This window comes from Euprymna scolopes, chromosome 33, assembly GCF_053919585.1.
Source record: "Euprymna scolopes isolate OS-2025 chromosome 33, ASM5391958v1, whole genome shotgun sequence".
In the NCBI taxonomy this organism is placed as follows: domain Eukaryota; kingdom Metazoa; phylum Mollusca; class Cephalopoda; order Sepiida; family Sepiolidae; genus Euprymna; species Euprymna scolopes.
Genome location: NC_136514.1, coordinates 14975322 through 14995726, shown reverse-complemented (window position 1 = coordinate 14995726; position 20405 = coordinate 14975322). Strand labels below are relative to the sequence as shown.

Sequence of the window (20405 nt, the reverse complement as noted above, 5' to 3'; positions counted from 1 at the left end):
ACTGTGGGTTGGTAATATTATTTGGTCATAGTTAGATGTCACATATAGCACCTGGTATTCCAAAATTGTTACCCATCTAGTACTGACCAGAATTAACGATGATTAACTTTGGTGATATAACAAAAATCTGTGTGTCGACATGATTATGTTGGAATTATATATATATATATATATATATATATATATATATATAGCAAAAATGGTAATTAGTAAAAACCTAAAGAGAGTGCTCAATACTTTTGCAGAGCAAATATGCGTTTTATTTTTTTATTACCGTTTTATCTGTTTAGTTACACATGTTTCGGTTGCTGGACCATATCTATGATCCAACAGCCTCGTCAGATCTTACAGAAAACCTGTTTTCTGTAAGGTTTGACGAGGCTGCTTGATCGTAGATATGGTCCAGCAATCGAAGCACATGTAACTAAACAGATAAAATAGTAATATATATATATATATATATATATATATATTTCATGTATCGAATTTTAGTATTTACTTCAACAGTGCTCAATATGTGAGTAGAGTTAGTAAGTTATGAAAATATATATAGTAATTAAGCTACATAAAGTTTTTTGGATTTCATCCTCATAAGGATCCGTCAAGCTGGCTGGCTCTGTCTGTCTGTCTGTCTGTCTGTTTGTCTGTCTGTCTGTCTGTCTGTCTGTCTCTCAACCTATGCAGTGTTCAGCCTGGACTCATCTCTGGAAGTTTCCATCGATTTTTTGGATTTCATCCTCATAAGGATCCATCAAGCTGGCTGGCTCTGTCTGCCTGTCTGTCTGTCTGTCTGTCTGTCTGTCTCTCTCTCTCTCTCTCCCTCTCAACCTATGCAGTGTTCAGCCTGGACGCATCTCTGGAAGTTTCCATCGATTTTTGAACCGAACTTACCTCATTTACCTGACGTGCCATGTTTAAAACAACCACAGCCATCGAGTGAGGTTAACCTCTGACATTCCCATCACCTGCTATTGTCAAAATGGAAACTCCAACCTCTGCCCTATCGTTGTAATATTGTTTTACAAACACGGCTTTAATGTAATGTGTTCTGATGAACTTATAGCACTTGTACCTCCTTGACCTACATATTCCCGACACACCTGTCTATCAGCAAAATCTCACCCCTTCCCTGTAGAGGTCTTTCTACTCTAATAGTTTCTTCCTTCAGAATGTTTCCCTGACTGTTTTGCTTTTTTCTTATGTTCACCTCTAACAAGGCATTTCGCTACTTGGACGTATTTGGGATCATGCCTATGAAAGATTAACAAGATGTTGGTTTACATTACATTTAAACTTCTGCATATCAGTACAGTCAGGGAAGCAGGTAGCAGGAAAGAAATTCCAAAGTCGAGCTGTTCGAGGGAAGAATCTAATAGAATAGAAAGCTTTCTGGCATTTAGGGACCTCAACAGTGAAGGGGTGTGATTTTGTTGCTAAGTGGATTTATTGGGGATATGTACGTCGAGGGAGCACAGGTGCAATTAATTCATCAGAGCACATTCCATTAAAATACTTGTAAAACAGGCACAGGGATGCGACATTGCAGTGATGGGACAGGGGCTGGAGCCTAGTTAACAAAGTGAGACCTATTGGATTGAAAACTCTTTTTTGGACCATATCCAAGAGGGAGAGGCTAGTGATAGATGCATCAGCTCAGATGTGGCAGCAATACTCCATGCATGTTGGCGTTGTAGAGGTACGGGATACTCTCAGGTGTGAGTCTTCTTCTAGCATGATAGATGGAGCCCACCTTCTTTTCAGCAGCCTTTGTAATGTCCTCAATATGTTTGCTCCAGTTCATATTGCCTGTGAATGTCAAGCCGAGGAGTTTGAAGGAAGAATTCCTGGGTCGGGTGTTAATATTTATCATGGAGATCAGTGATTAGAAAGGGTTCTCGTAATTGTTAAATAAGAGCAGCTATAATGAGAGGAACTTTAATGTGGACGTGCAATTTGCTGCTCAACTTCCGACAATCCCTTATTAGACAAGATCCCAAATGGAAGCCTCTTATGTTCCAAATAGCAATATGCCTTGTTTAAGATGAAATGAATAAAAAAAACAAAAAAATGGATATTGTTTGTGTAAAATATATTGCTTCACTCTTATGGTACATTTCTATATTACAGAAAGTCCAAGTAAAAAAAAAAAATGTTAAAAAAACAACAAAAACAAATTGGATGTATAAAAAGAAATATTAATGCGAAATGAAAAAAGTAAATTAAAAATATTTGTGCTGATTGGTTATTGATCTTATTTTCGTCTCGTCTGATTGTCAAAAAGATGACAATAATTCTCCAACCACACTTATTTTTGTTCTTCTTAACTTGTGTAACGAATTCGAAATTTCGGTGTCCTTGCCACCCCATCTGAAGCCATCACTACCGTCATCACATTTGAAGTTGATTTGATGGGAGCAATCGGAGTCTGAAAATTAAAAAATATATATATGACATTAAATAACATGCAGAAAGATGAAACTGATTAAAAATATATGACTTTAAACAACGTGTGGAAAGATGAAATTGATATTGATACAGTCGGATAACTCAACATGCTAAAGAAATGCAAAGGAATACTCAAATTAATAGCACATATAGTGTTACAGCTTTGATGTTAAAGTAGGAGTATAGCAGGTTCTGTTGCTTTTTGTTTGTCTTAGGGAGCTTGTATGTGTTGTCCAGAAGAAATGCTGTATGTTGATGATTTAGTATACAAGATGTCACTTCCTCCAAACTAAGTTCTCCCTGGACGACCATATAAATGGGGGCTCGTCCGGGATGTATCATTATAGGTTGTTCAGAAAAGATGCTGTATGTTGATGATTTAGTATATAAGATGTCACTTCCTCCAAACTAAGTTTTCCCTGGACGACCATATAAATGGGGGCTCGTCCGGGATGTATCATTATAGGTTGTCCAGAAGAAATGCTGTATGTTGATGATTTAGTATATAAGATGTCACTTCCTCTAAACTAAGTTTTCCCTGGACGACCATATAAATGGGGGCTCGTCCGGGATGTATCATTATAGGTTGTCCAGAAGAAATGCTGTATGTTGATGATTTAGTATATAAGATGTCACTTCCTCTAAACTAAGTTCTCCCTGGACGACCATATAAATGGGGGCTCGTCCGGGATGTATCATTATAGGTTGTCCAGAAGAAATGCTGTATGTTGATGATTTAGTATATAAGATGTCACTTCCTCTAAACTAAGTTCTCCCTGGACGACCATATAAATGGGGGCTCGTCCGGGATGTATCATTATAGGTTGTCCAGAAGAAATGCTGTATGTTGATGATTTAGTATATAAGATGTCACTTCCTCTAAACTAAGTTCTCCCTGGACGACCATATAAATGGGGGCTCGTCCGGGATGTATCATTATAGGTTGTCCAGAAGAAATGCTGTATGTTGATGATTTAGTATACAAGATGTCACTTCCTCTAAACTAAGTTCTCCCTGGACGACCATATAAATGGGGGCTCGTCCGGGATGTATCATTATAGGTTGTCCAGAAGAAATGCTGTATGTTGATGATTTAGTATATAAGATGTCACTTCCTCTAAACTAAGTTCTCCCTGGACGACCATATAAATGGGGGCTCGTCCGGGATGTATCATTATAGGTTGTCCAGAAGAAATGCTGTATGTTGATGATTTAGTATACAAGATGTCACTTCCTCTAAACTAAGTTCTCCCTGGACGACCATATAAATGGGGGCTCGTCCGGGATGTATCATTATAGGTTGTTCAGAAGAAATGCTGTATGTTGATGATTTAATATATAAGATGTCACTTCCTCCAAACTAAGTTCTCCCTGGACGACCATATAAATGGGGGCTCGTCCGGGATGTATCATTATAGGTTGTTCAGAAGAAATGCTGTATGTTGATGATTTAATATATAAGATGTCACTTCCTCCAAACTAAGTTCTCCCTGGACGACCATATAAATGGGGGCTCGTCCGGGATGTATCATTATAGGTTGTTCAGAAGAAATGCTGTATGTTGATGATTTAGTATACAAGATGTCACTTCCTCTAAACTAAGTTCTCCCTGGACGACCATATAAATGGGGGCTCGTCCGGGATGTATCATTATAGGTTGTTCAGAAGAAATGCTGTATGTTGATGATTTAATATATAAGATGTCACTTCCTCCAAACTAAGTTCTCCCTGGACGACCATATAAATGGGGGCTCGTCCGGGATGTATCATTATAGGTTGTCCAGAAGAAATGCTGTATGTTGATGATTTAGTATATAAGATGTCACTTCCTCTAAACTAAGTTCTCCCTGGACGACCATATAAATGGGGGCTCGTCCGGGATGTATCATTATAGGTTGTCCAGAAGAAATGCTGTATGTTGATGATTTAGTATATAAGATGTCACTTCCTCTAAACTAAGTTCTCCCTGGACGACCATATAAATGGGGGCTCGTCCGGGATGTATCATTATAGGTTGTCCAGAAGAAATGCTGTATGTTGATGATTTAGTATATAAGATGTCACTTCCTCTAAACTAAGTTCTCCCTGGACGACCATATAAATGGGGGCTCGTCCGGGATGTATCATTATAGGTTGTCCAGAAGAAATGCTGTATGTTGATGATTTAGTATACAAGATGTCACTTCCTCTAAACTAAGTTCTCCCTGGACGACCATATAAATGGGGGCTCGTCCGGGATGTATCATTATAGGTTGTTCAGAAAAGATGCTGTATGTTGATGATTTAGTAATTGACTGTGAAACAATGGAAATTGTTAAGTTTAAGACTTAGAGGAATACTGTAGAAAGTAAAGGCCTGAGAGTGGATGTTAATAATACCAAAGTGATGATCAGTGGTTGTAGTGTTGGAAAAGATAAAAACTTTTTCTGTTAAGATTGTGAAAAGGAAGTAAGGTTGTTGCTGCAGCTCGTCTGTTATTTACAGCCTCGTCTATTTAATCTGTTAAATCAGGTGTCAAATGCTTGACGAATGTATATACAGCGATAAATTGTTTTTCAAAATAATTACATCAACAATTTGATAATATAAAAAGAATGACAATTTATTCTCTCAACAATACTTTCACAGTATGCTAGAGAGAGAGAGAGAGAGAGAGAGAGAGAGAGAGAGAGAGAGAGAGAGAGAGAGAGAGAGAGAGCAAGAGAAACAGAGAGAGAGAGAGAGAGAAAGAAAGAAAGATGTGGAGTGGCAGGTGGCTTGTTGACGACTGATGATAATCTGATTTTATTTGTTTATATTGACAAAATCCTCCTCCAAAAATATTTCCAGGCCAAATTCCAATTTTGCTATTAACATTTTCGAAAACTTGGTCAGTTGAAGAATGTTGAATTCCAAAGTTTTTGTACATTCCTTCGAATGTTATGATTTCTGATGCCATGTTTCTTGTTTTGAAGACTTGTCAACAATCCTTGTATGTGTGCACCCAGCTAAATATGCGTGTGTGCATGACCAGCAATAATTTTGGTGTTGCCCAGAATAATATGCAACAGAATACAGTTCAATCATTTGTGTTACTCGTAAGCATTAGTCATAAAAATAATAAATAGTAACTTTTATAAAGAAAAAATCCTTGTAGATTCAAGGCCTAAAAGCAGTTAGTGGTCAGACAGACAAACACCCTTCACTCATATTAGTATAGCTTTTATAATTATTAGTTTTATTTATTTAAATATAAACTAGTTGACTGCATGTGTTTAAAGGATTAAAAAAGAATTCAAACAATACGCAATCATTTTATCTTGATAATGACAAGAATATTTTTTAAATCTATGAGATAATTTTTTTTAAAAAGAGTTACTTACGTCATCATTACATTCCGTGCTATACAATGTGTTGCGACTTCTTAATCCTATATAAATCTTGACGTGATTTTTAACACAATTCGTGACGTTAGAATTGGCAGCCAATGAAAATTCTGCAAAGGACAGGTTAATTTGTCTGTCAGCTGGTACCCGGATATTCCACTGGCACTCTTTATTTTGGGGGACGGTGTTGTTGGCTGCAGTTTCTGGGTAAAATCCGGGGTAGTTTGGACTGGTAAACGTCCCGTCAATGGCAGTCAGATTTCCTCCACAACCACTATCTGAAAATAATTTAAAAAATTTTTTTTCATTTCAAGTTCAAAATCGCAATCTAAAACTTTCTACCGACCTGTATAGTTTAAAGTCCTGAAACATTTTTCTTTTTAATTTCAATGTAAGATTTAGTTGATACCTGTTGTTGTTTTTTTAGTAAGTAACAATCCAACATGGTCGGCATTATCCTTTGCTTATAGCTTAATATTTCAAATCACAATGACAAGTTAATTGAATAAATTCATTTTGATTTCAAATTCAAAATTTTCATCGTTTTCTACAGCCCCTTCTCACAGAAAAAAACCCTGCTAGTCTTTATCTACTCTATCAGTAGTTCAACAGAAGCTTCCCGAATGTACTCCAATCTCTGGATTTTGCTTGTAAAAGATTCACAGGAAGAACTCGTCTAATTACGACAACTGCAAAGAACTTTAATTTTAACCTTCATTTGCCAAATATCAAAAGGAATTTCCATGAACAGAGTTCATTTCCTTTAAATACCCATTTGTGGAACACAATACTGCAGGATTGCTTTCCTACATAGCTGTCTTCAAATCCAATGTAAACAAATACTTGTCATAAACTGTCCTCATAAGTAATCCAAACTTTTTCATTTCAGTCATCATTTTCAATCCTCTCATAATATTATTCATCATGCAACTGATAATTTATCTATTTCATTAACCCTCATCCTCGAGTGGCTTTTAGTTCGTCAACATCAATCATTGGATCATTTTATTTTATTAATTTGTATTCTACCAGAATCATCATCATCATCATCATCATCATCATCATCATCATCATCATCATCATCATCTTTGCATTAATGTACATTTTAAATGCTGACATATGTTGTACTGCTTTAAGAAATTGACTTTTAAACTAAATTGCCTTTGGATGGGTCTTTATTTATCCCACTTTTTCTCAAGTTCAATTTTATCGCTTTCCCCCATCTTTTTCTTGGCCTTCCCCAGTGAACTGAACATGCTACCTCAACTATTCTATATCTACTAGCCCAGTAACTCTCATCTATTCTTTCAATGTGGCCATACCATCGAAGTCTCCTGTTCTGCACACATCTCCAGATACTGTCCAGATTTAATCTTCCTCTCATGTAATGAGAACTAAACCTGTCTTTAAGATTCACATTACACATCATTCGTATGATTCCCATATCATTTCTCTTCATGCAACACATGTCCTCAACCCTCACTGGCCAGGTTTCACTTCTATAAATTATCATACTATGTACAAATCCTGATAAACTTGGTAAACTCGTCCATTGGTTGACAATGGTAACACTCTGCTAGTTAGTAATGGCAGTTTACTAAACTTACTCCATTCACTAATTCTTGCAATCAGACTAGCACCTACTATCATAGAAATAGTTGAAATTATCCATTTTTTTTTTTAATCAATTTTCAGCCCAAACAAGGCACAGTGCCACTTTGAAGTAAGGGGCTACTATCGAGGACATAAGTTGCAGGGGCATTATGAAGGGAGATGAGTAGCAAGATGTTTGTTCACATTACACTTGAACTTCTGCCTATCAGTACAGTTGGGAAAGCAGTATCCCAGAAGGGAGTTCCAAAGTCTAGCAGTTCTGGGGAAGAAACTATTGGAGTAGAAGGCTTTCTTACATCTATGGATCTCTACTGTGTGGGTGGGACAGCTGCTTGTTGGGTTTGTTAGGGGTAGTCACGTCGAGGGAGTAGAAGTGCTTCTAGTTCGTCAGAGCATTCACCATTAAAGTACTTGTAGAACAGGCAGAGGGATGCAACATTTAATCTGTGGGACAGAGGCTGAAGCCTAGATAACAGCTCAGGACCTATCAGGATGGCAACTCTGTTTTGAACCCTGTCCAGGAGTGAGAGACAAGCAGCAGATGCACCAACCCAAATGTGACAACAGTACTCCATACATGGGCGAATGGTGGCCTTATAGAGGTATAGGATACTTTCAGGCGTAAGTAGTTTTCTAGCACGGTATAGAGAGTTCACTTTCTTTGCAGCAGCCTTAGCAATGCTCTCAATGTATCTATTCCAGTTCATGTTCCCTGTAAATGTTGGCCAAGGAGTTTAAAGGAAGTACTTTCGGGTAATGTGTTCTTGGTCATTGCTATTAGTGGGAGAGAAGGTTTCTTGTAATTATTGAATTTTTCAATCAAATTGATTAATTGCTTGCTCTAGTCAGGGACTCACCGTGGTGCACCTGGAGGAAGCTTCATATGCCTCTCTACAGTGACTTAGTCCACAATACATTGAAGTCTACATTTCATTGTTAAGTATGTACTGTTGATTTTATAAAATCATTTTTATATAATGGCTTAAATTAAAGTTTAAAATGCAAAAGTCATGTATCATGGTTCAATTGTGCTCTAACTCTGTCCTCATGAAGAGGCAGGTAAATAGGAACCGTCTGGGCTTTCGTAGGTTGATTAGCCAGGATGGCAAACTGATGCTGATGTTACAGTAATTTAAAATTGCAAAATGCGGACATAGGAACGAAATGCGTTTTAATAGTTTTTACTTCTTAAAAAAAAAAAAAAAAAAAAAAAAAAAAAAAAAAAAAAAGACTTTTTTTGTGTCAAAAACGGAAGCTGCCATAAAGCAGACTTTTACAGGGTAGAACCATGAAAGTGTTGCCCTAAAGAAAAAAACACTAACCTTTATTTTAAAACTTTTATTGAAAACAATCAATTCAAGTAACTTGATTATGTAGTAGAGCTAACATCTATTCAATGTAGCCGCCTTCAGCCTCAATCATTGCCTCAATACGGGTCTGGAACTAGGAGCATGCCTTTTCCACTAGCGCTGGCAGGAGTTTGGTAAATACTTGGCAGATGGTGGCAATTAGGTTGGCTTTGGTATTGTGGGAGGTCATGTTGGTGATGCTCTCAGCATATGACCAAACGAAGGACTCCAGCAAGCTCAGGTCAGGAGAGGAGAGCGACCAGTGAGAGAAGGGTATCAAGTCATAGCAATCCTTCTGAAGCCAAGTGTGGGTCTCTTTTTACTTGTGGGCTGGTGGCGAGTCCTGCTGCCACACCCAGGGTCTGCCAGCAGCCACTTGATTACACTAGGGGATCACCAAACTCTTCAGCATATCCAGGTACACTTTGGTGTTGACTTTCAAGCCGACTTTGAAGATGTGAGATGGCATGATGTGACCTCATTTGAAACTACACCAAAGACCAGAACCGTGGCTGAAAACTTTGTTTTCATCAACCTGATCACATTCCTGTTATTCGTGACAAACCAGTGATGCATTTTGAGGGTGTTGGCAATGGTCCTGTTTTCATAACTTGGATCGGTAGAGAGCACGAGTTGTACAGCAGCACATCTCCAATCTCGCTCGTTGAACATTGTGTCATTTTCAGACATAATAGAAGGCTCCTATCACTCTTGGGATTTGTACAAAACTGATCAACTAGTAGATGATCTGCAACAATAAAAGAAAACCGGTTTTCATCAAACGGAAATAGAATCATGTCGTCTTTTCTAGGGCGACAATTCTATCATTCCACCCTGTACAATTTAACTCAAAATGTATTTTTACCTTGTGTTGTTGAAGTGAAAACGAGATGGTAACCTTCTTCTGTTACAAAAATATCCGTTTTGAAGTAGAGTTCGATTGTGTTATTCCAAGCAAATATCGGATACGGCAACACACGATAACAAAGCCTCGTGGTTCGAAGAGTTGTCGAATTAATAAAATATTTTACCTGAAATCAGAAAAAAAAATTAAGAAATAACTTCTTGAAGGTTCAGAAATACACAACAAAATCAGTCAGCCAGAATCCAAACAGTGCAACGTACGATAATCTGTTAGAATAATGTGATAAACGCACAGACATTGACATATATATATATATTCATTCAAGAAAGTATCGCTAACAAAAACAAATAAAAACATCTACGTAAAAGTGATACATTTAGTAGTCCGGCGAGGTTAGCACCGTGGTTTAGGCTTCTTATCACGAGGTGCCGCTTTCGAATCTCGCTAGATTCAGCCACTCTGATGAGTCGTGGACGACGAAACACGTGTCAGTGGATAATTATATTTTTAAAATTATATATATATATATATATATATATATATATATATATGGGAAAATATGCTTATTCAATTATATTTCATCTTTTACTTATAACAATCTTTAAATTTAGTTCGATGTAACTACAGATCATATACAAATAAAAAAAGCCTATATTCCAAATTTCCAGATTTTGTCCATCTTACCGTTTATTATTTAAGCATGTTAAAATACTCAATGTATGGCTTATCATCTTTAAAAGAAAATACATAAATATGGGCATGATTACAAAATCCGAAAATCGGAAGAGAAGCTGCAATTGTGTTTTTTTAGTTACGCCATCTTTGAATTTATATATATATATATATATATATATATATATATATATATATATATATATACTCATGAGCAAAAAAAAAAAAAATGAGTCAAGAGTGAAAGAAGGAAGAAATCAATTTTTCAATATTTTTCCATGAATTCTTGTTAATTTTAACTGAAAATTTCTATTTTGCAGATTATTATTATTATAGCATATAATAATAAGTGGAAAAATTAATCTTAAAAATGGTAAGACCGCATCTTGGCGAGGATATAAAAAACCGAATTGCAGGTTTATGGCAGTCCAAAATGACTTACAAGCAGATTTTTTATATTTTAAGAAAAGAAAATGTGAAAACATTTCTTTCTGTAATGAAGCGAATTGGTGAAAGGTTCGAAGTCAAACGCTTGATAAAAAGGAAATCTGGATCTGGTCGCCCTAGAGCATCCAATTTGAAGGACGCCCACAGGCTTAAATTAACTGTTTTGAAGGACCGAAAGAAAACTTATGTTGACCATAACAAACAATTCAAAACAGGGGCTGGAAATTCTCTTTCTAGATATACAATATCAAGACGAATGAAAGAAATGGGGTTTTCTTCAAAAAGATTTGCAAAGAAGCCATTTTTATCAAAGAAGAACATCAATGATAGAAAGAGATTTTTCTTGTGTTATGGCAAGAAAAATACAGTGGTTCAGGAATGTTTTCTGGTTAGATGAATCAAGATTTTGTCTTGTTAGTGATGCTCCCGAACGGTGCATTTAAAGAACTGGAGAAAGATTTTTGCCAAGTTATAAAAAAATGACAGTTAAATGGAATGGAGGGATACTGGTATGGGAAAGTTTTACTGCAGCAGGAGTTGGGGAACTTATTAGATGTGAGAAGTCAATCAATGCAAAGGAATACATTCGAATATTAGAAACAGGACTGTTACCAAGTATCCAGAAGCTGGAAATATCCCAGAACATTATTTTTCAACATAATAATGCCCTGCACACACTGCTAAAGTCACAAAATTATGGTTTTCTGATAATTCAATTGATGTGATGTTTTGGCCAGGCCAAAGCCCCGATTTAAACCCAATCGAGATTATTTGGTCCATAATATCTCGTGAAGAACTTTTTTGAAAAATGACAAACTGTGGGAAGCTGTGCAAAGCGAATGGAATAGCAACAAGGATAGGAACAGGGATACCTGGTTTCACTCTTCACAGTGTTCCACTTTGGTTAAAAGCATGTCTAAAAGGATTGATCTTTAAAAGAAATCAAAAGGGAATACGATTCCATACTAAGCATTTATTAAAATAATTGTCTTGTTCTGTGTTATTAGTCTCGTTTAAGGTTCCTTGTTCAATTGTTCTTTGTTCAATATAGCATTTAGTGCAATAAAATGTATAAAATTTGTTTGGCTTATTTTTTTTTTTTTTGCTCACGAGTGTATATATATATATATATATATATATATATATATGTATATATATATATGTATATATATATATGTATATATATATATGTATATATATATATATATATTACTCACTTTTGTGATACACTATATATATATATATATATATATATATATATATATATATATATATATATATATATATAAACAGTTAGTACACCCCTCACATTTCTTCAAATATCTCTTCATAGGACAACACTGAAAAAAAAATGATTTTTTGACACAATGAAAAGTAGTCTGTCTGCAGCATATATAACAGAGTTAATTTATTTTCTCCTTAAAATAACTCAAAATATAGCAATTAAAAAAGCTAAATCCTTCGCAACAAAAGTGAGTACACCCCTTACGAAAAGTTGTCAATGTTAACATACAACACGTTAACTCTCATTATTTTGTGTGGCCATCATCATTATCCAAAACTGTCTTTACTCTCCTGGGCATGGAGCTTACCAGAGCTTCACATGTAGAGACTGGAATGGTCTTCCACTCTTCAATTATGACATCACGGAGTTGGCAGATATTTGACACTTTGCGCACCTCCACCATCTGCCTGAGGAGGACCCAGAAATATTCTACTGGGTTTAAGTCTGGAGACATGCTTGGCCAGTCCATCAACCGCTTCAGTAAAGCAGTGGTTGTCTTGGATGTGTGTTTTGGGTCATTGTCATGCTGGAATACTGCTCTGTGACCCAGTTCTGGATATTTGACAGTACATGTTGGAGTTCATGTTTCCCTCAATGAAATGTAACTCCCCAATACCTGCAGCACTCATGCAGCCCCAGACTATGACATTCCCACGACCATGCTTGACTTTAGGCATGACACACTTATCTTTGCATACCCTATATACCAAGTTTCAAGTCTGTAGATGAAAAATTTGTTGAGTATATAGATTAAGAGTTTTCCTCTCTCTCTCTCACACACACACACACACACACACACGCACACACACACACACACACACACACATACACACACACTTTTATAGATGTAAAGATTACTCGCATCAGGTTATAAAAAGACACAAAGGTACTTGTCCAATAGATTCACAAACATTTTTACCTGTAAGTAATCATAACTGCAACTGGAATGTCCTTCCAGTTTAAAAGCATTAAAGTACAAAGACAGTTTTGTTCCCACAGGTGATTTGATTATGATATTGCACTTGGCATAGTTCATGTAATTGTCAGGCCATCCTGGACTGAATATCTCTCCATTGGCCGACGTGTAATTTCTGTTGCATCCTGAAAAAAAATAGTTATATTGGAAAAAAAATGGTTGCAAATTACAGAAAAAAAAGAAAACTGCATAAAAAAAAGTGAGACAAAAACAAACAAAAAAGAAAACTACATAAAAAAGACAAAAAAAAAGAAAACTACATAAAAAAGACAAAAAAAAGAAAACTACATAAAAAAGACAAAAAAAAGAAAACTACATAGAAAAAAGACAAAAACAAAAAAAAGAAAACTACATAAAAAAAGACAAAAACAAACAAAAAAAGAAAACTACATAAAAAAAGACAAAAAAAGAAAACTACATAAAAAAGACAAAAAAAAAGAAAACTACATAAAAAAGACAAAAAAAAGAAAACTACATAGAAAAAAGACAAAAACAAAAAAAAAGAAAACTACATAAAAAAAGACAAAAACAAACAAAAAAAGAAAACTACATAAAAAAAGACAAAAAAAAGAAAACTACATAAAAAAGACAAAAAAAAACTACATAAAAAAAGACAAAAGAAAAGAAAACTACATAGAAAAAAGACAAAAACAACAAAAAAAGAAAACTACATAAAAAAGACAAAAAAAAGAAAACTACATAAAAAAAGACAAAAACAAACAAAAAAAGAAAACTACATAAAAAAAGACAAAAAAAAGAAAACTACATAAAAAAGACAAAAAAAAAACTACATAAAAAAAGACAAAAAAAAAGAAAACTACATAGAAAAGACAAAAAAAAGAAAACTACATAAAAAAAGACAAAAAAAAGAAAACTACATAAAAAAAGACAAAAAAAGAAAACTACATAAAAAAGACAAAAAAAAGAAAACTACATAAAAAAAGACAAAAAAAAGAAAACTACATAAAAAAGACAAAAAAAAAACTACATAAAAAAAGACAAAAACAAAGAAAACTACATAAAAAAGACAAAAAAAAGAAAACTACATAAAAAAAGACAAAAACAAACAAAAAAAGAAAACTACATAAAAAAAGACAAAAAAAAGAAAACTACATAAAAAAAGACAAAAAAAAAACTACATAAAAAAAGACAAAAAAAAAGAAAACTACATAGAAAAAAGACAAAAACAACAAAAAAAGAAAACTACATAAAAAAAGACAAAAAAAAAAAGAAGGATTCTTGACATTGTAAATTCCGACCTGTTCAGTTCGGTTCCAAGAATTTGACTCCCCTGCCCTCTCGACTTCAGGTTTTTTATAACGTCTTTTGGGGAGGGGGGGACGAAGCCTCATTGATATGCAAATCAATGCATATCAAACTACATACCTCTCATGAGTTTTAAAGATTATCTCCTAACCCCGTGCCCAGATCGGCACTCACTTCCCATCTTCAAACACTACTAGCCTCTCGAGCACTGCTAAACGCTACTAGCTTCTCAAACACAAAAAAGTCAGTCGAATCGTAATTATCCATTATACGACAACGATTAGAAAAAAAGTCCGACTCAAATCTCATTTCAATCTCCCACTTCTGGACGCTTTCAATGTTTCAAAGTTCTAAATAAGTGATTAAATCGTTTAATCTTTTTATTCCTCGATAGCCATAGTCTCGGCATCGCATAGATGGCATCTCGACTTCAGATTTTTTTAATAACATCTTTTTAGGGGTGAAGCCTCATTAATATGCAAATCAATACACATCAAACTACACAAGTATTGCTGGTTGATATTACAGATGGTTGGTCAGTATTATCCGAGTTGGTTCTAATTTTCATATTTTGTGTAAACTTTGTGTTAGTCTCTCCTTGTGGCTCAAGGCTGGACTTGAATAAAAAGTGACAATTTGAATTCAAGACATTTTTTTTCTGTTAAATTAATTAACTAAATTACAACCATTCTTATAATGGTCCGCTTTGGCCCTATATTTTATCAGGCCTTCAAGACGGGAGCAATCTGCTTTGATCTTATACTTTATAATGCGTACAAGACAGAAGCAATCTTCTTCAACCCTATACTTTATAATGCCCACAAGGCAGGAGCAATCAATATTGTTGACACTGTTTCATGTTTGAACCTGTCTGTATAAACTTTGTTAGTCTCCATTTGTGGCTCAAGACTGGACTTGAATAAAAAGTGACAATTTCAATTCAAGACATGTTTTATTCTTCTTTGAAAATTTAAAGAAACAAATTCCAACCATTATTCTTATAATGATCTTTGACCCTATACTTTATAATGTCTGCAGGACAGGAGCAATTTGCTTTGGGCGTATATTTTATAATACAAGTAAACACAATACAGGAATACTCTGCGTCAAATATATACTTTATAATGTCTGCAGGACATTTGAAATCTGCTTTACACTGTAAAATCTTCATCTTTACTTTATAAAAGTCAGTTTGTATGTGTATGTGTGTGAGTTTTTTCCTCGTAGGTTCCGAAACGGCTGAGCCTATCTTTTGCAAATTTCACACAAAGCTATTTTATATGTCTGGCAGTGTTCTTAGATATGTTTCGTACAGAAATTCATCTGATAAGTATCGAAAATCGAAAAAATCTAATCTTAAAAATAGTCTTTCTCTCTTATAAATAAAAAAAAAGAATGATTTTTACGGGGGAATATTTTACGTTACACCGACTAAACATAATATAATTTTTGAGATATAGCTTAGTGGTAGATCATTCGATTACAGATTGAATGATTCCCTGTTCAAGCCCTCACTATTTTGTTTTCATTTTTTTTTTTATTAATTCAATTTACAATAAACGAAGAAGTACCATTTAAAATCGATTCAAATCATTTCTTCATTTGCATATTTTAAAACTAAACATTAATCAGAAGTGACTTTTCTAGAGTATTCATCGGCAGGTCCAAATATCAGCTGACGTGATATTGTAAACAAACACAGACGGAATTTGATGGACTATATTATCATCATTATTGTTTTATCAAAAAAATTTTCTTTGCAAATCAATCCACCTGGCAAATTATTCCTCACAATATATAATAGAGGATTGATTCTATAATAATATATATGATTGATTCTATAATAATATATATGATTGATTCTATAATAATATATATGATTGATTCTATAATAATATATATGCAATCTGCATAAATTAAAATATTGTGTTTAAGAGTATTGTACGACTGGGCAACGCTGGGCTGCCAGCTAGTTTTAAATACCTAGGCATTCAGTGAAATGGTTTTGCAAATCTTATTAGATTAAAGAAAAAGAATATCTGATATATAAAAGACTATATGTCTGTCTGTCTGTATTTTACGACCGGGCAAAGCCGGGCGCCCCTGCCCCTTGCTAGTCTAATATGATGCTGATGTAAAACAAACACTCTACAATATGATTTCTGTTATTTTACTTCAGCTTGTCACTGATATCAGTTCCTAAAGAAAAAAATATCTTTCTGATCCGACTTGTGTTTCTGTTCTCAAATTACCCCAAAATTATATTTAGAATATAATATATAATATATCAATACTGTTATCACTACCTATTTTGATTTCTTTCTAGAACAGCTGATACCAAGTGGATTGCTTTGTTCTCCTTTGCCCCACATCAGTGAGGCCAAGAATCCTGGTATATGGGGTTCAGCATCTCCATACACATTGCACAGGCTTGTGCACTAGAAAATCCACTATATTGCTGCTAATCACGAGAGGAAAGACAAACAATAAAATAGGAGGAGAGAATAAAGATCACAGAGGGTTGAATCAAAACTCTAAGAACCAGGAGCCACTTACGTCTGTGGCAACTACAATGAAGCCTACCGATACAGGATAGGCCTGCACAGTCACAGTAGACATTGCAATTCAGCAACAGACTGATCTGAGATGCATTGTTTCTATGTACAGATGCCAATAACTTACCTTTTATAACTGTTATGGAACTCACCTGCCAATTGGTACTGAAGAGTAAACTTTTCTGATTCACCAAGAGCCTGGGTGATGAAGTCAATACGCACTGTAGATGTATGCGAATAATACATTGGTGGATGTAGATTGCCACAGTATTTATACTTATAGCCAGCTACCTGAAAAAAGGAAATGTATATATATTGTTACAAACAGCCACCTCGACATCAAATACTGTTTTAGTATTCGGTTAGTAGTATAGAGTAGGTATTTGGTTGGCATGTTCTGACTGAACAGGAATCCACCAAAACCCAGTATTAAAAGTATTAAAATCAGTCTGGAGAGATTCTCTTTCCTTGGCCGAGGACAGAGAGAGTGACGTGTGACGACAGAACAGTTACTACACCGCGATCCGATCTCAGAAGCAGAGAAAAAAAACCCACTATGGATTTCATCATCCACGGAGAGAGAGAGAGAGAGAGAGAGAGAAAGAAAGGAAGAGAGAGGGGGACAAAAGAGAAACAGAGAGTTGAAAAACGTTCGATCGACGTCAGCACCAAACACCTTCCACCTCCTCCAACATGAAGGCAAGTGACGGGTCGTTCTTTCGTCAGCGCACGTGATGACCTCGTTGCCCCAAGAAGCAGAATAAGGAAAGAACAGGATTTCGTCAATTCTATTTTTAGAATCAAGGGGCAAAAAAAAAAAAAAAAAAAGAAATATAATAATTCCCTTGTGCGAGTAGTGGTGAAAAAAGTTTGACCGCGTAAAACGTGTTTCTGGATAACCAAAGCAATATCACATTTCCGAAGTTGGCAAAGACAGAAAAAAAAGATATCTAAATTAATCCCTCGATAAAGCTATTTTGGATAACCCAAAACGGATACCGACAGGCATGTTTTTTTTAAAAAAAGGGAAACAAATTAAAAATATCTGCGAAGTCATCGTTTGGAATTTATGTCTCCTATGCGGAACTGAAATGTGTCGCACGGCGTCAAGAGACTGGATTTGGTGATTGAAACTTTCTTCCCTCACAAGAGATTTTATTTGGACTAACTGTAGCAATTGCAAATTGTTAAAAGAAAAGAATTGAACTGTAAGTGCAAAATAAACAAACTTTACTTTTTTTCTCTGTCGAGCTGGAGATCGGATTTTTCCCCGTGTGGACTGGTTGCTGCCGTATACCTTTTGTCTTTCTGTTATAGGATTCTCTTTCAGTTAGTATGTTAAAAATATTCTCCAATCCCATTAGTTTTGAATATATTTGTTTTTGTTAAATCTTTCTTTCCCTTTATCATTAATAAATTTAGTTTTATATGATTTGAAAGTGTTTGTTTCGTTATCTCTTGCAAATCTTATTGTGTTCGATTTTTGTGTTTATTTTGTATCCGCCTGTCTCACAGAAAATAATTGTTGTTTTATTTGTTTCAAACCTTTTTGTGTAAAAAAGGAAACTTGAACCCAATCTGGAACCCATGAACATACCCCTACTGCAGAAGATTTGTCTGCCTATGATAAGCGTTTGTTATCCATAAATGCCCACCCATATCCCTGTGTTTGCATTTTATTGTTATATCTACATATTGCCCCGGCCCATATGTATAATATATATATATATATATATATATATATATATATATATATATATATATATATATATATATATATATATATATTAGTGGTATTCAACTACTTAAGGAGACATGTGTAAGATATACTAGATAAAAAATAATAAATAAATAAAACCTTATGAGTATGAATTAAATGTATCTTTTGCATGGGAAAGCAATCATTGAAGAATGAAAACTGCCGATCACACACCTATGTAAAAAGATTTTGTTTGTTGGGTTGTTTCCTTGATCGCTCACTAGTGAAAACGAAAAATGTCTAAAAGTATGCGATGATGTTTGTTTAACGTTTAAATTGCTACAAGCAATGAAAACATTGCATTTCTTTTTTTTCTAGATTTATTCTCTTTTTATCACTTAAAGAAGCAACAGCAGAGGAAGCTGCGCTAACTGATTTGTATCCAAGTTACAGCTATTTATTTGTGTAACTTAAAACTAAATGTTATGGTATGTTTTGTAAACATTAGCCTGTAACATCGTGTAAAAATGATTTAAAGCAATGCGTGCCGATAATGTGTGTGTAGTAAAAGGTGAGGATATAATGTGTGTGTTTAGTAGGATATAACTACATAAAGTTATGAATATGAGTGTGGTAGAATGTTTTATTTGGTTCAATGTGCATAACATTTATAAATCGTGTAGACTGAGCGGCCATATTGAAAATTGTTTGACATGTTCGTTTTTGTAAGAATGTGTGTATTCCCAAATAATAGAATTTTATAATCTCAGCCAATGAGAATATCTAGAATGTTAGTAGAGAGAAATCATTATTTTCAAATAGTGTCGTGTAATGGTAGTTTTATGTGTATGACTGTATCATCCAGTTAATAAGAGTCTCAAGGCAACAGAGTTATAATGTTTAAATAATTACCCGATGTTAACTGGTAGCGGTGGGAAGACTTTTGTATTAAAGGGGAAACTACAAACTACTCTGTCTAAAATTCTTGGCGATTGTGATGATGTCGCTTGTAGGAAGTAAGGTAGGATTTTATTCTAATGAATAAATGTGTATGTAATGGCGTGCGAAAGTTACATAAGATGGTGGGTAACAGCTTAGACATAATAAATTTGTATGTGGCATTTGTTATTACAAACCCATTGTAATTTAGTCCAGAAGGGAATTTCTGCAATCATTTTATTATATAGTAGAAAAGATAGATAGTAGATAATGATATAGTTCTAGTATATATATATATATATATATATATATATATATATATATATATATATATATATATATATATATATATATATATATATATTTGAGGAATATACCTTCTACAGTCGAGAATCAGGTAAATAAATATTTATTGAAAACTATTGAATTATTATTATTTATTTATTTATCTGTTTACAGCGACTGAATAATTCCTGCATTGACAAGCCTTTATATATATATATATATATATATATATATATATATATATATATATATATATATATATATATAGTAAGTTAGAAAAATATATATGGCAATTAAGCTACACAGATAATTTCGGGTTTTATCCACACTAGGATTCGCCAGGCTTATGCATAAGCCTGACGAATCCTAGTGTGGATGAAACACGGAATATTCTGTGTAGCTTAATTACCATATATATTTTTCTAACTTACTACATAGCTCTATCTATGTATTGAGCACTGCTGAAGTAAATACTTAGTTTACGCATAAAATTATTCTTTCGTATATTAATTTATGTGAGTAAATGAAGTAGTCATACATATATATATATATACATATATATACATATATATATGCATATATATATACATATATATATGCATATATATATACATATATATATACATACATATATATATACATA

The 20405-nt window shown here is 34.2% G+C and overlaps 1 protein-coding gene across 1 annotated transcript in view; it reads right to left on the bottom strand.

The window, feature by feature from the left end:
• Positions 1 to 2074: 2074 nt before the first annotated feature.
• The window catches only part of LOC145258153 (cubilin-like), a 409766-nt gene continuing 391435 nt past the window's right edge, over positions 2075 to 20405 (bottom strand). The window contains exons 64-68 of the mRNA XM_080115944.1: positions 16992 to 17130; positions 12962 to 13143; positions 9639 to 9804; positions 5808 to 6088; positions 2075 to 2425 (exon numbers count right to left, since the gene is read on the bottom strand). Of these exons, the coding sequence (XP_079972070.1) occupies positions 2321 to 2425; positions 5808 to 6088; positions 9639 to 9804; positions 12962 to 13143; positions 16992 to 17130 (873 nt within the window). The 3' untranslated portion in view covers positions 2075 to 2320. The remainder of the gene's footprint in view (positions 2426 to 5807; positions 6089 to 9638; positions 9805 to 12961; positions 13144 to 16991; positions 17131 to 20405) is intronic.